Below are 21,579 nucleotides of genomic sequence, written 5' to 3' on the forward strand. Positions count from 1 at the left end.
ATCCAATCGTATCAAAATCACTGGGCTCATGTCATTACTATCTAATTTGGTATATAAAGGTCTATTAGTTCTCTCTCTCTCTCTCTCTCTCTCTCGCTATATATATATATATATATATATATATAGGTTACAATGTCATCATGCCATGGTCATCATCGTTTTGCGTCACGCTTTCAGCTTGATGCAAAAAGTCTTAGTATTGCTTGATTTGCACGGGTTCTTTAGTGGCCAAAGGGTGTTTTCTGCGGCGATGTGTTCCAAGTGTTTGACTCAAACGTATAGACACGTACATCTATCATACATGCTATGTGAACCGATACACATTATCTACCTTGTTAACTTGAAGAAATGTGCATACAATATCTACAGATTATTAACTTGAAAAACAACATGAAAAATATTGATGTAACTTAAGACTATTTAACAATTTTAAGTTTGTCAATTTATTAAATTTAATATGACAAGTGAGCCTATTGACTTTCACTCTCACCGTTGAATGCTCACCTAACAATTAAGAGATTTTGGGAAATATAACTATACAAGTAACTTGGTTTACTCTCTCTCTCTCTCTCTCTCCCCCCCCCCTCTCCCTCTCTAATTCTGTCTCTCTCTATCTTTCGTTTGGAGTTTTCCATTCAGGTTTTGACAAATGAATCTTTTGGTCTCTCACAGCATGCCATCTAATGCAGTGCGTCAGGCACTCTGTTTAGCTATATCCACCGATCTATTGCATCGGGTGACCATGAATGTTGGACGGATGTCCGATGGAGGATTAGACACCCATATATATATATATATATATATATATATATATATATATGAAAGAACAATAGGCCAAAGGAACAAAAACAAATGGATGGAGATGTATAGTTTGTTTTTAATTTAATTTCTTTTTCTTTTCACTTTGGTCTTATAATGCTACTTTTGATATGGCAGTACATGGCACGGCTACGATTTTTTTGGTTGTGTGGCACATTAAGTCATCGACTCGAGTTTAATGTGGGCATCCCATGAAACTGAAACCAAAACCAGGTCTAGTTTCACCGTCTAAGTTTTTTCATCAATAAAAAGTACGATTTACAGACAAAGACTATAGTCTGTCGGTAGAATCTCTTTACTACAGACGGTTTCTTTTTTTTGTAGCGCCAGTAATAAGTCGTTTTTTTGCATTGTCAACTTATACTCATGAACCGCAAGCAAGCTTAAGTTGTCTCGTGCAATCAAAACAAAAAATATTTACATTATTTCCCCCAAAATGTTTCTCAAATATTACTAACTTTTGTTGCATACCAATTGACATATTATAGTATCAAAACACAAAATCTAGCCTCTACCAGCCCAGCCAAAACAAGTACTCTCGCTTGCTCATTTGATCGTCTCGTGTTTGACTTGTTCTCCCAACGAGCTCATCACGAAGGAACTTCAACACACACTCTCTCTCTCTACCAAAATTGCATGTTCGGGGGCATGCTTTCTCTAGAATGAAGATAAGAGCGACCAGGAAGGAAAGTTTTTCTCTTTTTCGTGGAAGACGAAGCTCGCCATCACATTCGTTAGGAGGCGTGAATGGTCAGGACATCATTGAAAGATCAACTCATTCAAATTTGTTTAATGGCTTCTTCTTCCTTCTGCGACCCCACCACTCTTACATGAGACCGTTTGTCTGCTTCTCCTTTGTTCTTTTCCTGGCCTGCTGTTGTGATTGGAATTGCACCAACGGGCCCTTCATACTTTTCTTTGTCTTCTCTAATGCATACAGCTTTCCGGTTGTCCTCATCATAAAGCCCCGCCGAACGGATCAGGTGCAGTGTAACAGGAGCCCTCTCGAGCTCCTTCTACTCTCAACTATATGCGATTATTCTTTAAGTTCTTCCAAAACAGTACAAGGCACAGCAACCTGAATGTGTTTATTTGGTTGCGTAAAGCAATCAGGCTTTATATCAAAATAATTTCTAAAATTAGATGTGTTCTCTGCTATAGTTTTTGGATCTTCAAGAAAGCCTTCATACGCATCGGGTTCTGCATGGCACTTTAAAGGTCATTAATCTCTACTAAATCAGCTTTACATCACATACTTGAGGTAGGATTTTTGAGAAATAAAAATGTATATCAGCACGTGATATCAACTGTATTACAAATAATCCATATATACATATTTTATATATATATATATATATATATGTGTGTGTGTGTGTGTGTGTGTGTGGCATGAGGGTCCCTTGTACTGGTGGAGAGGACAATAATGGGGGGTTGGGTAATGTGGCGGGATCGCTGCTTATAGTTGTCAACTAATAAGCCAAACTCTTCCCGGCGACTGATAATGTCATTCATATTGCTCAACACTTGCTTTTCAAAGTGGCTGCTCTTTGTTAGCGAGAACTTTTTTTGCTGCCCTCGTACAGCAACTTGAGAATCCACCTTCGAATTAAGTGCTTAATTTGAGTGTGTATATATATCAAATATACAGAGTCTTTTCTTTTATTCTTTATGCTGAGAATTTCGAGATGCATCGCATGGCGTAATCTGGAGGATGTCTGCCCGACCTAAGCTTCTGCCGGAGTTTATCTGCACATAAAAAAACGGTTTCAGAAAATCAACTACCTTGACGTATACTTTCCAAATTTTCTAACTACGAAGACATATAATAAAGCTTACTAGTTACTAGTTATTGCTACAGTACCATCATATATTTCTGTGTTTTTCCCAAGGTTTCTGCACATCGAGAGTTTTCCATCGTACCAGTAACCCAAGGACATGAAGTCTGGAGCATGAGTATTGCCTATGGAATTAAAGGATTAATATATACTCTAATTTCCATCAAATACTACTTACAATTGATCATGTGCACAATCTTATAAGTCTTAAAGGGGCGCCTCTGTCTGTCATCTTGCAGGAATGACTCGTCGTCGTAATTAAATTGATAAGGGCCTCAAAGAGGCATAGTACATCGAACTTCCATGGTTGCTATCACTCTTCAACAATGTTATTGTTTTGAGTGCAAATAATCACAAACACGACACCCGAGTTAAAAGAGGTCCAAACAAATCCCAAAATAGGACACACGAGGGTTTTTTTTTGAATGTCAACTAAATATCATAATTAACTTGATCTCGGTTGTTCAGTCATTTGATAATGGTTTCGAAATAAGAAGATTTAATGTGATTTCCTAAAGTAAATGTCTTAAACGCCTTACTTTACTTGGAACTATACATGTTTCACCAAAAAAATGGAGATGCAACATGCGTTAGGTTTTTCGACCGATTTTTTTTTTTTCAAGTGCAAAGCAACCTAAAAAAATCTCAAGCGAGCCCACCTCCCCATCGACGTGGCTCAACTTGAAGCAGCAATTTAGAAGAAAACAAGAAAGAACAAAAAGAATAAGAAGCAAAGGAGCATTCAACACGCGATGTGATTTAATTGGTCCATGTACACCACCATATTCAAAACTCCATTAAGCCCATTCCAACTTATTATATTCATATGATCAGAAAAACTTGTTTATTAGTTCTATATTAGTATTTATAGGCCATGGCCGGACTGGTCTGAGCCATTCCCATCATTCGCTTAATTAAGCATCATTATAGACAATCAAGGGAAACTAAAGCCGGCACGTTCCCCACAACGCCTCCCACTCCCATGTGTGCAGAGGATGACGGAGAAGGAAGATTACAGCACGGCAGAAGAATCAGATTCAATGGGGAGCATAAATCTCTCGCAGAAAAGCAAGAAGAGGAGGTTCAGCGATGAGCAGATCAGGTCGTTGGAGAGGATCTTCGAGACGGAGACGACACGTCTGGAGCCGAGGAAGAAGGCGCAGCTCGCCCGGGAGCTCGGGCTGCATCCCCGGCAGATTGCCATATGGTTTCAGAACAGGAGGGCCCGTTGGAAGGCGAAACAGATCGAGAGAGACTACGGCGTGCTCAAGGCAGATTACGATGCTCTGCTTTCGAGCTGCGAGTCCCTTAAGCAGGAGAAGCAAGCTCTCTTGAAGCAGGTAAACTCTTGCTCTAGTTGCTCAGTTGTTGCTCTTATTTATCTCCAAATTCAGTGTACTTAATACAGACGTTCTTAGACTACTGGAGGACATGAAAATCCTTAGAGTTTCTACCAGTAAACTTGCTAATCGTATGCTGTTATAGCTGATGCCAGCGATTAAGTAGTTCAGTTGGGGCGTCTTCCATCATAAATTCCATTTCTGATGGGTATAGAGACTTTGTTTGAGGTTAATTGAAACCTATTGTAGACAATCTTATATAAAACAATCTTATATAAAACACATACACTTTGATGCAAAGAGGAGCAAAGATGGGTTGATTAATGTAGACATGATCTAATTAGATAATCTACTTTTTCACTCTTCATTTTTTCTTTTCCTCAAATCTCACATGATCAGATGGTTGAATCAAACACGGAAATAGAACCCTTGTCAATGAAATTAGGCCTATTTGTCACTGTGGTTGGGGTCTGCTAAGTTGGACTGATCATCTGATGGGATTCCATGAATCCTAAATCTACAGGAACTTTCCCCTAATATAAGGTTGAAGTTGGGTGTACTCTCGATGGTTCTTACAAGAAACATTCTTTAGGAATGAAGGAGAGAATGTCTAATCCGTTGGTTCTTGTCAAAGAAAACGAAAAAGTTCATATCAGACTAAGGATGAAAATGCCATATAAAAAATAATATAATACTCGGACAGAGTAGCCAAGGACTTATCATTTCATCTGAAAAAAGAAAAGGAAAAAACGATTCAGCTGTTGGTCCCATTAGTTCCTGGTGGGACCCACCATCAAAATACTCTGCTGCTGTTGAAGAAGAAAGTAGTACACTGGCTCCTCCGTTTGAACACCATAACATCTCTCATATTTCACGAATCTGCTGAATCCATAGCTGACGTGAATAAAAAATCAAACTCCCAAATTTTGATACATAATCTAATGAGCACGGGTAGCTCGATCCAAGCCTAACCCCATGGTCGCAAACTAGCGAACCTTGGCTCGAGGCGAACCTCTCTTCTTCCTTCTATGAAACATATCACCAAATTGCTGGTTCTTTAAACAGTTGCAGAAGCTCAGTGGCCTTGTAGAAGAGCAACACAAAGCGGGTTCCACGGAGAAGAAGGCATCGTGTCGACCTGTTTCTGCTGCGAACACCGAGGACGGTGAGTCGGACAACGTGGACGGAAAGTCGTCAGAAGAGAAAGGTGTTAAGCCGAAAGAAGAATCGGGTTTGAGGTTGGCTCTGTTTGCAGAGAGCGAATGCAGCAGCAAAATTCTTGATACATGTAGGAAGAAAGAAGAGGATGAAGAAGTGGGGAAGCTTGTCAATGTCAGCAGCTGCGGCGCCGGATACGACCCATTTACTGACGATGATGGATCCTACGTTTTACAGGCCTTTTGCTGTCATGATCAGCCTTACCAATGGTGGGAGCTATGGCCTTGAGTATGTGACTCCCACCGTGGCCTTGAGTATGTGACTCAAATTGTAGAGCAGGAGAGGAAGACAGGTCAAAGCGAGATTAAAGAATTGAGAAATTAGTATAGGGAAAATTGTCAAACTGCTGTAAAGAGATCTTTAATTCCCTTTTGTTTTTTTGTACTTATATTTGTTTTTTTTTTTTTTTTCGTGCACAACAATCGGAAAGGGCTGTCTCTAAAAAGCAGCCCATGCAATGATGGCAAGTTTTATAGAACTATGTGCTCGGCCATGGCCACTTCTCATCGGATAAAAACAAAAAAACTTCAATCTGCCGTCATCAGCTCGGTGGCAGAAAGATAAGACGGAAGTTCGCTCCATGAAAGAAGTGGTGATGGCAAGCTCAGGCATCGAAGGAAATATTTTGATTCAATGTAAGAATGGGATGCGGAGAAATCGCCTTATGGATGCTATCAGTGGGTGAAGACCTTTTCGGTTCCTGCTGCAACGAGTCTGGCCGATCGGTCATGTGATCTCTGTTGGAAAAGATCCTCCTGCGGCGGCTGAGGTGATTCGTAATATGCATAGCTAAGGTTCTTTAAGACTCCGATTTTTGGCTCTGTAGATAATATTTTTTGTCAATAAAATCTGAGGAATCCCCGCAGTCTTTCTCCGGAGGTGGTGAGCGATGAGGGCAGAAAAGGGTGAAGGGTACCAAGTCAAACACGTAGACTCAAATCCGAACCATGCCATTGATTTACTGCCAGAGCCTAACCATGGTGTTGTGCTCTCAAGGCTGAGTGGCCGGGCTTGTCTTCATCATCGTAAAAGGAAACAAAATGAGAAACTACACTTGATATCTAATTTTGAAGTTCTTACACGACTTGATACAATTTCCTGTAGCTGGTTATTTTCTTACATCACTTATATGTTAAACAACAATTTCGACAATTTCGGGTGGGCAGAAGGTTAACAACTATTACCTCAAAAAGAGGTCCAAAGATGCCCATTCTCCCTACCTTTACGTTGTGTTTGATAGTTTCATATCTTAAATCCAAAGCAAATAAAAGGGCATGTTTTGAGAGGACCTCAATTTAAACAAACTGAGGATTCCAGTTAAATTCATGCTACATGTTAAAAATTATAGATTTGGGAAGAAGTTGATTTGATCTTAAATCCATGGATCTAGATCTTAGATTGTAGTAGATTTCAAATCTACAGTGAAACAAACACAACCTTAGGATCTTGGGTTGCATTAGTATCAGTGAGGATAGCAGTCCACTCTTCAACTTAGATAAGTACCACATCCACCATTTAAGGCGTAAAGATACAGTGTCCACAAGAATAGTACTAGAGATCCACAAGAATAATACTAGAGACCTGTCTTTTCAGCTGAAACAATTAGATAGCTACTTCAAAACAAAAAAGAAAAAAAGTCTAGACGAGGTAAAACAATACTTTATACACCTCAATATAGTGAGCACATATATGCCATTGATATATCAATGGATTTAAGAGGATATAATTTTCCAAATGAATGATTATGTATGAGGGGAAACCACATCGGGTTTATTAGGGGATATAGTAGGTAGTTGGACACTGGTTTCAGTGACATGAATGACAACGCTTATTGTGCCAACAGGTGGTTCATACTAGCTAATGTGCATTTGGGTCTCCACACTATATATATATATATTTATATATATGTTGCAATGCATCAGGCAATATGCTTTGAGAAGCCGAAGAAATTTTCTGTCCAAATATGGATGTTGAAACCGGCAAATCCCGTAGCGAACAGATTTAAGTTAGTAATGGGAAGGATAGGCTTAGTTGCATTAACATGAGAAGCTAGTTAGAGCTCAACTTGTGCGAACTTGATTCAAGTAAAATTGGAGCTAAAAACTAAACTTGTTTTCTTAATGAGTCGAGAAGGACACGCTTGCCTCATATAGGCTCGAGTACTAGACTCATTTAAACCACATATATACTATATTTTTTCAAAATGTTAATGCAAATAGTACCTCCGGTGTACCGAGTGTTATGTTTACCTTTGGAAAGGTAGGCCCTCAATTCAAATATATAAGTTACCTTTTGTTTGAAAATAAAAAGGATTTAATGCTTAGCTCGGGTAGCCCAAGCTCGAACTGGCCCAACTTAGCTTTTTGAATAGTCCCAAAGCTTATATGAATTATATATCTTACAACAAGTTGTGATATTGAATTTTCCCTTTACACACACATTTGACGAATATATACCTCATTTCTGACATTTTTCATTTATTTTTCTAACAATAATATACCATATCTAGGTGTTCATTAAGGGCAAACATTAGATATATAGAAAACATTGACGTTTCTAGATGTATAAGCAAGATTTTAAAAGACTTTGAGATGAATGATATGAAACCTTTTGGGGCTTTTACAACTGATAATACTCTTTATGGAAACAATGATTTTTATATCAGCTCATTTTTATATTAATAATTTAAAAACCATAAAAAATAATTACAAGGCTGGGTTTGATAAGTCCCGGAATAATACTCATGCAACACATCTACGTATATGTGTAATGTGTGATAAAACTTTTCCTAAAAATCATTATGTTGCAGGTGCAATCTGCATGTTTAGGAAAATACTGACGAACATAAAACTAACGCTTTCTCACATTTAAGATGAGTTTTACAACAAAAAAGTTATCTGTCATTTTTAACAATTTTACGATCTAAACATTCATGAAACCTCATTCTATCATATAGGTATCAGATTGTAAAATAATAAGCTAAAAAATGTTAAGAATAAAGCAATCGGCTGATTCTGGGACATTAAAAAATGCCAATGTTCCTTTGGGACCCAAATCCAAGCTGGTTATAAGCGCAGCTTATGCACAAAAGATTGCACACCACTCACCATAACACCTCTGCTCATGATAGTATACTTTTTTGTGTCTTAGGACAAAAGTGGTAAGGAAAAACTTAAAAGTCCAAAAAGATCATTTGTTTTTGAAAAATCCATTAAATAGCCCAACTCCCATCTTTTTTTTTTAAGTGTATATGTGTTGTTTGTACCACCATATATGTTGTGTGCACCACCCTGTCCATGCATCTCACTTTCTGCCCAAATGGCCTATATGTGCAGCATGAACACACGATGAGGAAGAATATAAACAATGCTTATAAAATCACAATATTTATCATGAGTCAAAGCTGTCAAAAGAGGGCAAAACCCTTTCTCCTTCTCTTCACCAGAACTGCTTCGGGATCTAAGTAGACTTATCTAAGTAGACTTATAGTACAATAGACAACAATGTTGCAATGCTACTATTTGCAGTTGAAAAAAGAAAACAAAATAGTCCTCAGTGACAGTGACACATGTTGTACAAACCTTTTAACGGACACTTTGATTGATTCTAATATATATATATATATATATATATATATATATATAGATATATATATATATACATATATATATATATATTATCTGGCTTTACGAGGACCCATCTCGATTTTACGGTTCTAGCAGACTGTAAACTTGAGAATCTTGCCTTCAAATGTCACCAAATCTATGAATGTCAAAGGGAAAGGTTTAGACATTAGATTCATGGGTTTTAGCATGCAAGGATTACAGTTTCGCGATATCGATCGTTCATCTCGCAAACTGTGGATTCCAAATCTGACGGCTGTTGATGCTAGAAACATCCACTGACCAGAGCAGCAGTACTCTTTTCTCCATGCAGCATCTTTACAGCAGTGTTCGTCTGCTTATCGTGGTGACGAAGCTATATATATATAAAAGAAGCGGAGGAAAGTTAATGACGTACTTGGTGCTCAGAAACACAATCTAATGCCATGGCCCATAATAAGATTTTTTCACCTGCTGATCGAGAGTTCTGTAAAGTAAAATCTTCATACTCATAACAGAAGTTGGCGACAGGATCTCCTGTTGACGTTGCGCTTTCTGAAGAAGCACGAAAGCGCTGTACGTGCTCAAAAAGCATCACATTATGATAAACGATAGTTTCTATGAACGAGGAAGAGAACTAAGCAAGAATCTTCATTTTCTCCAATGGATCGCAAATCAAACTCGAAGCGGAAAAACTTTTCTAGATATGAAGGCACAAACGGTGGACGATACCTGCATGTGGAGGACGTTTCAGGCTACCAAGTTTGCAGAATCGGTGAAGACAAGGCCCTTAAACCTGCATGAGTAAAAAGTCTTACAGTGAGATAAATGAGGAATCGCCCCTGCGGGAAACCTGCTTCGGTGTGTCAGCAACTATTTTGCGAGCTCCTGCAACACGAAGACAGCGGAGAAGATGACAGCAGTAGGGCTTTAAAATGAGAAACGGACAAAATCAAGACCGTACGTTTCCTATCTTCCAGCTGATCTCAGCCGTTCGTCGAAACCGTGAGCTGGAGGCGGACCAGAAAAGGAGTCCAAGAGTAGTACGTGCACGTGGGCCCCACCTGCATACTCCAGGACACCTCCAATTTTTTCTGCCTCTCCCGTCGATCCTTCTCTCTCTCTAAAGACACGACTCGAGAGGAAACCCTAGCTCAAGGGCAAGTCAAAGATCCTGTCAACATTGAATTACTCAACAAAACTTCGGTTTCCGAAAAAGATAACTACAAATTTTTGCTTTAAAAAACGATAGGGCAGTCCCTTCCTGTTTCTTCTGCTGCTGCTTCTCTCTCTTTCACATTCATTCATGCATTCATTCATTGCTGCACGCTGAACACCGCAGTAAGTCACGAAAATATGCATGAAAGTTTACTTAACAAATTAATGTTCACCATTTTCAAGTTTCAACCTCTCTCTCTCTCTCTCTCTCTCCCTCCGTTTATTGCACTGCCTGATTTTGAGGCGTTGGGTAGCGGCGCCAATGTGAACGATCCTGATCTTATGTCCTAAGAAAGCTTGCCTCGAGCCATGATATCTTAGAAACTTGGTACTTCACCATTGCTCTACTCTCTCTCTTTCATTCAGTATTGATTTTCAAGAACAGACAAATCAGAGGAGCTATATGGACAACAACTCCACGATTCAGCTTTCTTGATATATTTACAATAACAATTCTAATACCATGGCGGTCGTTCTGAAAATATATATATATATATATATATCCAAAGTAAAAAATAGCTACTTAAAAAAAGCACATTGGATCAATTCCCGATGTCCCAATGCACTAGGCTTAGTCCAATAGGGAAGTGTAGTCCCTAAAAGGGACCGATCTTAAATCGGTCAAAGTGTCAAACTCGTGTTCAAATTTCTAATCACTGCTTGTTTTCAGCCATAAATTTCGAAAAACGAACGATCTTAAATGGTTGGAACATGCTATCCCTTTCTTTTTTCGCTATTTTTCTTGCTATTGATCTTGTTCTACGCGTGAAACCGATAGTGATAAAAAGGGGATGGAAGGAATAAATGCGCATTTGGAATCCATGACGTAGCAACTTCTATGGATGCGTGGCCTGTGGACTGAAGATCCCATCTCTCTCTCTCTCTCTTCTTTGTTTCATGGGTTTCGGTATGTTCAACATGATTTTCAGGCATCTCTCTCTCTCTCTCTCTCACTCTCACCTTTGCGTTTGGCCGTGTTCACAATGATTCTTCATCCCTCCCCCATGAGCATCATCACCCTCTTTTCTCTCGCTTTTTCTTCCACTTTCAGCTAACTTTGTACCCATTACACAAAAGGCGTTTCGGTGGGAAAAAGATGAAAGCTTCAGGTGTGAAGCAAAAAGAGATTAAAAGGAGGAGTAAAATGATCGAAAAAGATAAGCACAGGAGAATGCGTTTTGGGACAGAGAGAGGGAGGGAGAGAAAGACTCACAAGGCAGCTTCATGGACAGAGTGAATGATGCGAGAATCAAGGAAACATCAAGAGATGATAAACAGGAGCGCGAGAAACAAGCAGTTGAGATCCAAGAGATCAGCAAATTGAACACCCATCATCCAGATCGAGTGTTGCAATAAGTCCTCAACCTAACGAGTCTAAAACTCATCGTCATCTCCTCCCTCTCTCTGTCTGTGTGTCTGTCTGTCTGTGTGTTGAGTTTCAGGATAATGACTATCAAACACAAACACCGCACAAGTGCGAGGACAATAGATAATGGAAAATCACGAGTGAAAAAAATGAATGGAAATATCCGATTAAGCGCTCCACATTATTCCCGAGTTAATAAGAAAAGCACACCCATTTGCTTCGACTTTGAGACGAGACTTAAACTCCGCTTAGAATCATAAACCAATCACACAAACAGTCGGAAACAAAAAAAAAATGCAGGAGAAATGACAACCCAACAAAAGAATCAACAAGTAAAGCCAGAAATATAAAACTGAAAGGGCCCTTCTTCACCCAACACCTTATACCTGAGGAAAAAAACAAAAACTGGACAGGGAAAAACAACAAAAATTTCATGGAGACGAATTATTGCAGCCGAAGTAAAAAAAAAAAAAAAAGGAAAGCATTTTCGTTCATATTCGAGCAGAAAGAAGAAAAAAATCATTAATATGCATAAAAAGAAACACAAATCCACAGATCCAGTAAAGAAATGATGATAGAAGTACGCACAATCATAAAACCATGAATGCTTGCACCAGATGGCCGGAAATCCATCATGACCAGGCCTTTTTACGGCCATCATTACTCCAATCTTTCCCTTCCATCGACCCGAAAATCGACCATCATTACTCCTATCAGGGAAAACACCAACCAAAAAGGGCAAAAAGAATAAAGATAACGAGATGGGGATCGATGAACTTACCTTATTCATCAACAAAATCAGAATCTAAGGAGAGATTTGGGGCTCAGAGCGGGGAGTGAGGTTTTGAGGGGAATGAAGCCTGGTCCGACGGCACTCACACGAGCAAAGCAAACGGAAACGGAAAAAGGAAAAGCAGGGGGAGGAAAGGCGGGGGGAAGGAAGGAACTAGGAAGGAAGGGGAAGCTTTATTTTTCCATTTCCTTTTCCTGCTTCTCCTCCCACACGTGTGAGTGGCCTCGAGCCAGACAACATTCCCCACAAACGGAGAAAAACCTCCCAAAAGTCTCGCTTAAAAAAGGGGCCGCGGGAAGAGGGGTTTCTTCCCGACGCTCGCGCTGCAAAAAGCTCCTCCCTCTGCTGGTTTCGTCTGCAACAAGAATGACCACCACCCATCCATCATCATGATATGATGATGAGCGGGAGGGGAGAGAGTAGCAGGAGAAGCGGAGAGAGAAGTTTAGGAGGATTCACAAGGCAAGAGAAAGAGACGGCAAGGGAAAGGGGAGGAGGGATAGAAAAATCGATAAGAGGATGACTCGTAAAAGACAGAAAAGGACAACCAGTTAATGCTACCTACAGGAATCACCGTGCCCTTTTATATATATATATATTATATACGGAGACACGTGATCTCCATCCTTTCCAATTTTCCTTGCGTTTATAAAATCCGTAGGTACAGGAAGAGTTTGATTGCCGAAATACCCAGCCTCATGGTGTTAAATTACAAGTCGTGATCAGGGCAATCCTTTCGCTTTATTTAGGGCGGTGAAGGGCAAAAATGGTTCTAGACATTCGTGGTCTGCACGAGAGAGAGTTGATTGCATTTGAAGTTCCAATAAACTCTCGACCTTCTATTAGAAAAAAAATGTGGATATATACAAAAGCAAAAACATGACGATGGGTCGGGTCTGGTTTAACCGGACACCGTTTGGTGCGGTCCTGGCAAACGTATGAATCCGGATTTAATTAGTAACCTGATCCGAATTTGTTTACCAGATCTACATGGAGTAGTCGACTTACTTCCCCCCACTTAAAAGGATGCCAATGGCAGGGGGGTGAACCCGATCCCCTAACCCATTGGATTGGGTCTAACAAAAAAAGTCTTCTTTGATTTAACAAGTTGTTACTGTTACACATGAATAAACAGTAATATTTTGTTATAATTGCCTGAAAAGGATCTTATCAAGGTCTCATTAAGCCCGATTTTGAAATCTCACCTAAGAATCCAATTTTGAAGCTAACCGGATCAAGTCTGTGTTCCGAAAATCCAAAACTGAGTCCGATTAGGTCAGATCCCATTAAGTCACACCAAGAAAAATTAAAAAAAACTGGGTCCTACCCAAACCCGACCCGTTGACGTCTTCCTTCTATGAAAGGGTATCTTCGTTATTTAACGTGTATAAATAATTGCACCTGTCGCGGGGCAGGAAAAGATAAATAGCTTTTTCACCACCGGTGGTAAGAATTTTTTTCTATCTAGGGTTCTCCTTTTCTCTTCTGGATTTTCAATTTCGAAAGTTTATTTCATTTTAAAATTTCACCAAGTCCACCCTCCGTGCGAGGCTTTCCCACCGCTCTACGGTTGCTCCCCAAAATAAAACTTAATTTTTCTTGCTTTTTTGAAACTCGAAATTCACGTGAACAATGACGTTAACAATCGTAAGCCTGTTGGAAAATCAAGCTGACAGTGCCGAGGACACGTCGACCAAAGACCTGCACCGCGAAAGAACCCAGACATCGGATGCAAGCAATAACTCTGCGTCGTCTCCCATTTATTTCTTTTCCATGCAAAGAAGTTGGTCTTCATTTAATGTTCGCACCATTGGACGAGGATCCCATAGGTCCAGCAAAAATCAGAGATTAAAGATGCACAACAACTAGTCGAGTTAACTCGAATTCGATTCAAACTCACCTATGTAAGCTCAATCTTGAGTTAAAACTCAAGTTACAAACGAGTTGAGTTCAAGTTACACTACAATAGCTTAAACAAGTCGAGCTCGAGTTCACCTCATAAAGTGAGTCCAGTTCTCTCGTTTTACATTGATTGAATGCTCGCCGGAGAAAATAAAAAGGGCGGTAGATCCGCCGTTGTATCGTCTGAGGCGCCTGACGACGGGGAAAGCTTTGAATGGTCGGACGAGGGGTCCATTCTCCTCTGCCGCGTTGCTGAGCCCCTCAGTCAGAAAGCCCTACGGAAAGAAACTGTGCTGCCTTTCCTTTGTCAGTCTTAAAAGAGAGAGAGAGGGAAACAACTTCAAACACTGTTGTGAAAATACGGTCGTTCCTCGTGCATTTAATTTTGTATTGGTTTCAACGCATACTTCCAGACGTAGAGTTCTCCCGGGCTATACTTTTTTACTGTGCATTGAACAAACACAATTTAAAGGTCCCTTCACACTAATTTGCTTGAAATCAACCTTTTATATGTATACATTACGAAGGTATGGGACCTAAAGTAAGTGAATCTCTTTAAGATTTTTTAAGAAATTAAGATAATTATACCAACATGAAATTGACATAGAAATTCGAGCAAAAAACACTCTTCAACTCTTAGCAGAGCGTTATTGGAAAACTATATTTTATGTGGACTTGTAACGTTTTGGGAGTCATACTGGCATTTATACGGAAGATTTTGCAAAAAGTAGTAAAAAGAAGTCCAAAATGGGTGTGACAAGTCCAATCAGTCAAAAATCAACACTGTTCCACGTACATCTCTCTCTCTCTCTCCTTCTCTCTTATATATATATATATATATATATATAATATATGTATCACACGTTACATGCGTGCACCCGGACGCACACAAATAAACCCACGGGAACTAATAATTTTAACTTCAAATATTGTTTCACACATCACAGCTTGTAAATTTATTTTTTGTGTTAATGATAGATACTCCATGCAGAAGTAGAGATTTTAGACATTTTCACATTTTAAATTCCTTTTTTACCCTTTTTAAATTATTTTTTTATTATTTTAATGAGGGGTATTTTGGTTATTTCCATCCATAAATTACATAAATTTCATCCCAAATGCGTTAATACAACATCCGTTTGGCATGATAGAATGTTGGACTTGAGGTCGTTGGGTCACGCGAGAGTGATTCCTTGTTGTTAAAGGCGTACGCTTCACGCCTCGGGTCTTTTTTCCATTCAAACGCCTTGAAGCGTAGCCGTGTGACACACTTTGCCTCAAGAACGACATGTTAAAAAATACCAATAATAATAATAAACTGGTTTTTTGAAAAGCAGTGTTAAATGGAGAATATTTTTTGTTTGATTTTGGGGATTAACTCGCCAATCGGAGTAAGCTCTTCAATATCTTAGAGGCGTTTGATGACCTTGAGTTTTTTATTTTTTACACTAAAATTCAAGAAACAAATTTCCACCTCAAATTGGAATTGGAATGAAAATTTCATTTTTAGTTTGCCTTTGTGTTTGATAGTATGGAATTATGATTTCAGAATTGAAAATGAAGTGTTTGATAAAACATGAATTAAAATTATAGAATTAATGAATTAAAATGTTTGTGGTATGTGCTTTAAAGGGAGGTTAAAAAAATTCTAAAATTTCAGAATCATAATTTCATTCTTAGGAGGTAGAATCACAAATTTAGAATTTTGATTCAAGAATGAACCTATAATTTCGGTATCAAAATTGTTTATTTGACAACGTAATTCTCATTTCATAAAAAATGAGAATTTTGGTTATAGAATTCCATAATTCCAGCCTTATCAAACAACACCCGATTTCATATAAAAAATTTGGTAAAAGACTAAGTTTTAAGTGTTGAAAATTCATATTTGCACCAGAATATTGTTGTTTCTGCTGCCAGCAATTTTTAAATGGTTTCAAACGGAAAATCTTAATTTTTTTTGGCAGGAGTCGATGTGGCTTTCGTGCTAAAGGTTTTTTAGATCAATTTGGAAGATTTTGGGAATGAATTTGAACAAAAGACGTTGAAATGGATTTTGCTAATGTTCTTTCTACTCTCAGATCTTCTTCTTCTTCTTCTTAGATGGTGAATAGCGATTTTTAGAGGGTGTTTGATAATCTTGAATTTTATTTTAAATTCTAAAAACAAAATTTTACCTCAAAACTAGAATTGGAATGAAAATTCTAGTTCTGTTTTTCTTGTGAGTTTGACAATATGGAATTTTGATTTCAAGATTGAAAATGATGTGTTTGATAAAAGGTAATTAAATTTATGGCATTGATAAATCAAAACCTTCATGACATTTGCCCTAAAGAGATGAAAAATTCGATAATTGTAGAATCACAAATCCATCCCCTATCACACAATCAATATTCTGAAACTTGATTAAAAAATGAGCCTATAATCCTGGAACCAAAATTTTTTATTTGATAACACAATTCTCATTTTATCAATCAAAATTTTTTAGTTTAAAAAAATCTCATTTTTTAAAGCATTCCTTGAACTTTCCGGCATGGCCATCAATTACTTAAGCAACCTTTTTTCAAAAAGAGACTGTTTTTTTTTTTTTTGTTTAGTTATTTCACCTTTTGTTTCGTCTCTTTACACGGTTCAACTCATTTACTTAGTTAACACATCTGGTTAGAAAGTTATTTTAATGAGACAGTTTTTTTTTTTTTTCTTTCTTTGTTAGCTTGAACATGCTTTCTAGGGCACCATCGATGTAGTAACTTGATTGTGGTTTTTTAATTTACTGATTATAATTATAAATATTATATATCTGACTATTTTGAACGAGAAACTTACACTTGAAGGCCTCGAGGCCTACGCCTCGCCTCACACTCAGCTCGATGCCTTGCCACTCTTTATCGCCTTTTACAACATCAATGACCTTTCTTCTATATGGTTTTTTTTTTGTTTTTTTCAAGTGTTGAAAGGCAATATATGGATTTGGGAAGACATCAGGACCTGCTACAAAAGGTCTAAAATGAGTGAAAACTATATAGTTGAATGGATGTAGAGCATACATGTTGTACTCCAAAATACCAAATCAGCACATGATATAAGCTTCAATAGTGATTTTAGTGCTTGCTTGCGTAATTTTTATGCTTGTTAGGAAGAGCAGAAGACAAACATGGAAGTTCATTCTTTCATCTCGTTGATGACGACGATCTTGATCCACTGACTTTGGTAACTAATAACTGTTGATGCCGGGGCGAAAATTCGAGACATGGATCTAGATTTCATGTAAAAATGGTTCCAGATTAGATACTACTTCGCTATAAAGCAACGTCAATCACAACATGTTAGCCAGCAAAAACAAAAAAAAAAAGGAAAGCTAACTTAATCGAAAGGTATTTCAGATTCTTTGACTCGTTAATTTGCATTAGTATCAAAGGATAAAAGATGAACAGAATGAAGTATGATTTTTAATTCGCCAACAGTTGGAAAGCTAAGGCAGATCTTCTCCATCATCGAATCTTATGGCAAAATCAGTTTGTGGAAGTTTCTATGGACAACTGAAATAAAATTTAAGAAAGGAAAAAGGAAGACCGACTTCTTCCCCATTGTCGCCTTTTCCCTTTGCGAGGGAAATTTGTTCTTGCCTTGGAATCCCCACCTGCACCTGTAGATCTTCCTGCTTTCTTTCTCTCTTTTTGCTTTTGCCCACTCCTTCCCTTCCCTGGCTCTTTCTTCTTTGCCTGCAATCATCTCTTCCCTCATGTTTTGTTTCTTTCCCTTTGGCTTCTTCCCCCTTCAGTCCTCCTCCTTGAGATGCCGGAAAAGAAAGGGAAATGCCACAAACATGGTATTTTGTTTTCAGAATTAAGAAACTAAAACTTATAAGTTTTGATTCCATATTCTGGAATTTTCATTACTAAATCAAAATTCCAAACCATCGAACACCCGCAGCTCACCCCCTCGGCTCCTTTTGTCCTACAAAACAATCGAAGAGAGCTTGTTGATTCGGACCAGAGCTCAACCAAGTCAAATCTCGTTTAAATTGGATTTGATTTGGGTTTAGACTCGATTCGTGGACTTCAATCACGGAGCAAAATATTGCTTGGGAATCTAATGAATAACAAGATCTTAAGTAAATCCGCATAAACAAGTCTATGTTTTTCTTTTCTAAGTTTGTATTTATGCTTTTCGAGAATGGATTTCAGATCCTACCGGATTTGTTTTCTCGATTTACATGCACAATTTCGTTTGAACTTAATTTCGTATGTTGGGGCTTCAGTCTTCTTGTTGGGCAATCCAACAAGATGAAATACTTCTCCTACTCACCAAACTACCCAACTGTCTTCAAGCTTGACGTAGTGCTTCCTTCACGGACAATGAACTATAAATTGTACGTATTTGGGAGGCCAGTATTATAAAGGGGCACACTTCAGCTTTTGAATTGTAGAGAACTCCCATGAGCATCACTCTTAGATTGCAGAAACTGAAGCGGTAATAATATATTGTGCGCCGATGAGGTTAGGGAAGTGCACCAAGAGATTGATCTACTGGTACCGCTTCCAAATTGGTGGTTGAGATCCAGTTCGAATCAATTCTAATTTCAAAGCCAATAATAACACAGAATGCAAACATCTGAGAAACTCCATATTTCTTGTTGTAGCATTGACAGCCCTAAAATTGTTGTTCATCGAGGAACTGAGATTTGTTGTGTAAGTCCATGAACCAAGCTTGGTCAGGGTGTGCTTGGGTTGACCTTGAGCAATGTGCCAATTTTTATATAATTCTCTACATCTATCATCATCAGGCTATCTAAAATAAATTGATCAATTGTAGTAGAGACTTACCTGACAGATTGAATCAGCTGAGTACATGGGGCAGTCAGATCGGGGCAGGGGCCGAGCCACGCGGCTAGCAGGGGTCCTGGTTTCCTTTAAAAAAAAAAAAAAATTAAAAAAATTCATTTTTCTTATATAAAAATTTTGACAAATGATATTTTGACCCCTATTAAAATTTCGAAACTATAATTCAGTTTCCTTTACAAAAAATTTCCTAGCTTCGCCTTTGAATCAGGGTCAGATTTGATTCAACAAAAAATAATAGTGAATCGAACCCAATTTACGGTCGAGGCTCAATGGGATCATGCAATCACTACTAATCTAAATCAGGATTACTAGCAATTGCTACAGACATCGCGCTGGTTCTGGCTTCTAGTTTGTCTTGTTGTTTGAGAGCCGGTGTGGGATTTGGTTTTCATCCTTTGACGAGGGACAAGATCTTTTTATCACCTGAATCTATGTCCTTACGTTTCGCAGCAATCGGAAGGATCCAAAGACAATCCAGTAAATGCATCTATTAAGCTAATTGGCACTGTCTAGTTGTTATTTGATTAGTGTTGCAACACCTTTATTGTTACTCAGTAATTGTTTAGATTTTCTGTTCCAGTACTGTTGATTGAAGAACTCTATCATTCAATATTTACTTATTAATTTTAAAACATTAACCAGCTTTTCCTTTCTGGAATCTGTCTATGTTTTAGAACATTCAAAATCGTAATTGCTCAGTTCCAAGTTGGCTTAGACCGATATTATGACTCTTGAAAATATAACTCAAATATTTTTTGAGCTCTATTTTTGTGTGAAAGCCACGAACCAAGTTGAGAGTCTGCATTGCTTCTTGGCAACAATACCACATTGTAATATCCTATGAATCTAGTATAGAAAGTAAGGCAGGTTCATGAAATACTTTTGACAAGCGTTCCATATATTACTGGGGCATTAAATAGATAGTTAACAACAAAGCTCATCCAGGTTCGTGGGGTAGTGACATGGGTTTTGTGGAACTGCCCATAAAATTGGACACAAACTTACCTAAATCCAACTATAGATTTAAAGTTTTAGATTAGCCCTATGGGGCACATGGCCCAAAGACTCCATCTATCTTCATCCTTGGTTTCATGAATCTACTTTATTTTTTGGAACAAAGAAACAGTACGTTATTGTTGCCAAACAAGAACAGCATGATGGTATTAAAATCTCCTCGCTCTTGCTCTCAGAGCTTACGCTTGCTTGATTGTGCAGAGAAGTCTGGCATCCTGAAGTTGGAAGAAATTATTAGAAGAGGATCACGTCATGGATGGATACGGGAGTGAGGAAGGCTAATTCTCCCTTTTTATTATATATACAAAAGCATTAGAGGCGCAATTTTCTCCACAACGGGTGTAAAACTGTAGACAGTTCTATTGCATTTGGAAAATTCTGATCCAAAATCTGATTTCCAGAGCATTTCTACTCGTTGGTAAGAGAACGGCACATATCAAAAGATGGGATATCATAAAAATTTGATGCCCATGAGCTCGTTTAGCTTAGCAACTGAAGCTAAGCGGTGAAGCTACTGATCCATCGCATAATCTTCATCAAATATTAAGAAATAATAGAAAATGATATAATATTTATAGAAAATATTTAAAAACAGATGCCTGCATCGAATAGTCTTGGGAATGATCTCGACTATTCGAATGGGCCGATTCAGGATCTGATAATGCTGCCCTTCGCCAGGAGGCCAAAGCTGCCATTCAGCATGGAAAGCTTCAGACGAGCGCCGACCACGAAATGTTACAAAACAAATTGAGTTGCAGACTTGAAAATTGGTCTAAGATTCTCAATTTGACGCCACTTTTCTTTCTTAGAACCAGTGGGGTTTCAATGATCAAAATTTCTTTGTCTCCTCTTTCTAAAGAGGCACCTCCATCTCATTATTGGACATGGATGTCATGTTCGTTTAATCCATAAGCTTCACCAGATCGGGCCTTTGGATGACACCCGCATTTAACCCAGTTTTCTAAAAACTTAATTTCTTGAAACCAAGTTTTAGGGAATCTAGTTTGTGTGTTTGTAAGAGACACCCAAAACCAACTTTTTTGTGAATAATATGAGGAGGTCAAGTTTTCACGTTTTGAAAAACCGGGTTTTTTCAAACCGTGTCATTTTTTAAGAATAGCACATTAACCTAAGGTGAGAACTATAACTTCAGTTCCAAATTAGGAGCTACATATATGAATAACGCTTGCACTAAGTGAGCCAATCAAATACCCAATGACACTTTCTAGATACATCCAAATGAACCCTTCCAAGTAGAAGCGGCATAATTTAATTCCTTTTGATATCCTCATGCTAATAGACGGAACACTGGTATCAATCATACCAGTTACAAATTTCCAAGATCTGACAGTGATTCTGCTGCATCAAACTTGTTTGGAAGCAGCACCCAAATTTGATGCGACCCTTCCTTCTCTCCAAGAGACAGGAAAAAAAGAAAAAAAAGCTTATGCTCGTGTACTTTCTTGAACATATATAATTTATTGAAAGCAGTAAAGTTACGGTCAACATAGCAGCACAGAAAGAGGCATTAACAATGATCCCAGTAAGATGGAGATTACGATGGATCTGGGGGGAATGGTTAAAGGTAATGCACAAATCAAGGAATTGCTGTTTAATGCTGACAGTAA

General features: G+C 38.3%; 1 protein-coding gene and 1 long non-coding RNA gene across 3 annotated transcripts; one reads left to right on the forward strand and one right to left on the reverse strand.

Annotated features, from left to right (window-relative positions):
- Positions 1-3,510: 3,510 nt before the first annotated feature.
- LOC116263367 (homeobox-leucine zipper protein ATHB-7) lies at positions 3,511-5,622 on the forward strand. The gene is made up of 2 exons (XM_031643081.2): positions 3,511-3,994; positions 5,060-5,622. The coding sequence occupies exons 1-2, from the start codon at positions 3,650-3,652 to the stop codon at positions 5,438-5,440; spliced, it is 726 nt and encodes a 241-aa protein (XP_031498941.1). The 5' UTR covers positions 3,511-3,649; the 3' UTR covers positions 5,441-5,622.
- A 2,994-nt stretch (positions 5,623-8,616) lies between these two features.
- LOC116262583 (uncharacterized) lies at positions 8,617-12,725 on the reverse strand. 2 transcript variants are annotated; one of them, XR_004174509.2, is made up of 3 exons: positions 9,547-12,712; positions 9,286-9,388; positions 8,617-9,190 (listed from the first exon to the last, which is right to left on the reverse strand). It is a non-coding gene; the product is annotated as an uncharacterized LOC116262583 (long non-coding RNA). The 2 variants fall into 2 exon arrangements; XR_007574490.1 differs by having other exon boundaries at positions 9,286-12,725.
- Positions 12,726-21,579: the final 8,854 nt, after the last annotated feature.

This window comes from Nymphaea colorata, chromosome 10 (assembly GCF_008831285.2).
Source record: "Nymphaea colorata isolate Beijing-Zhang1983 chromosome 10, ASM883128v2, whole genome shotgun sequence".
Lineage (NCBI taxonomy): Eukaryota > Viridiplantae > Streptophyta > Magnoliopsida > Nymphaeales > Nymphaeaceae > Nymphaea > Nymphaea colorata.

Coding starts and splice junctions, on each gene's coding strand:
- LOC116263367 (XM_031643081.2), top strand. CDS start 3,650: ATGACGGAGAAGGAAGATTACAGCACGGCAGAAGAATCAGATTCAATG. Junction 3,995..5,059: donor AGCAAGCTCTCTTGAAGCAG/GTAAACTCTTGC, acceptor TTCTTTAAACAG/TTGCAGAAGCTCAGTGGCCT.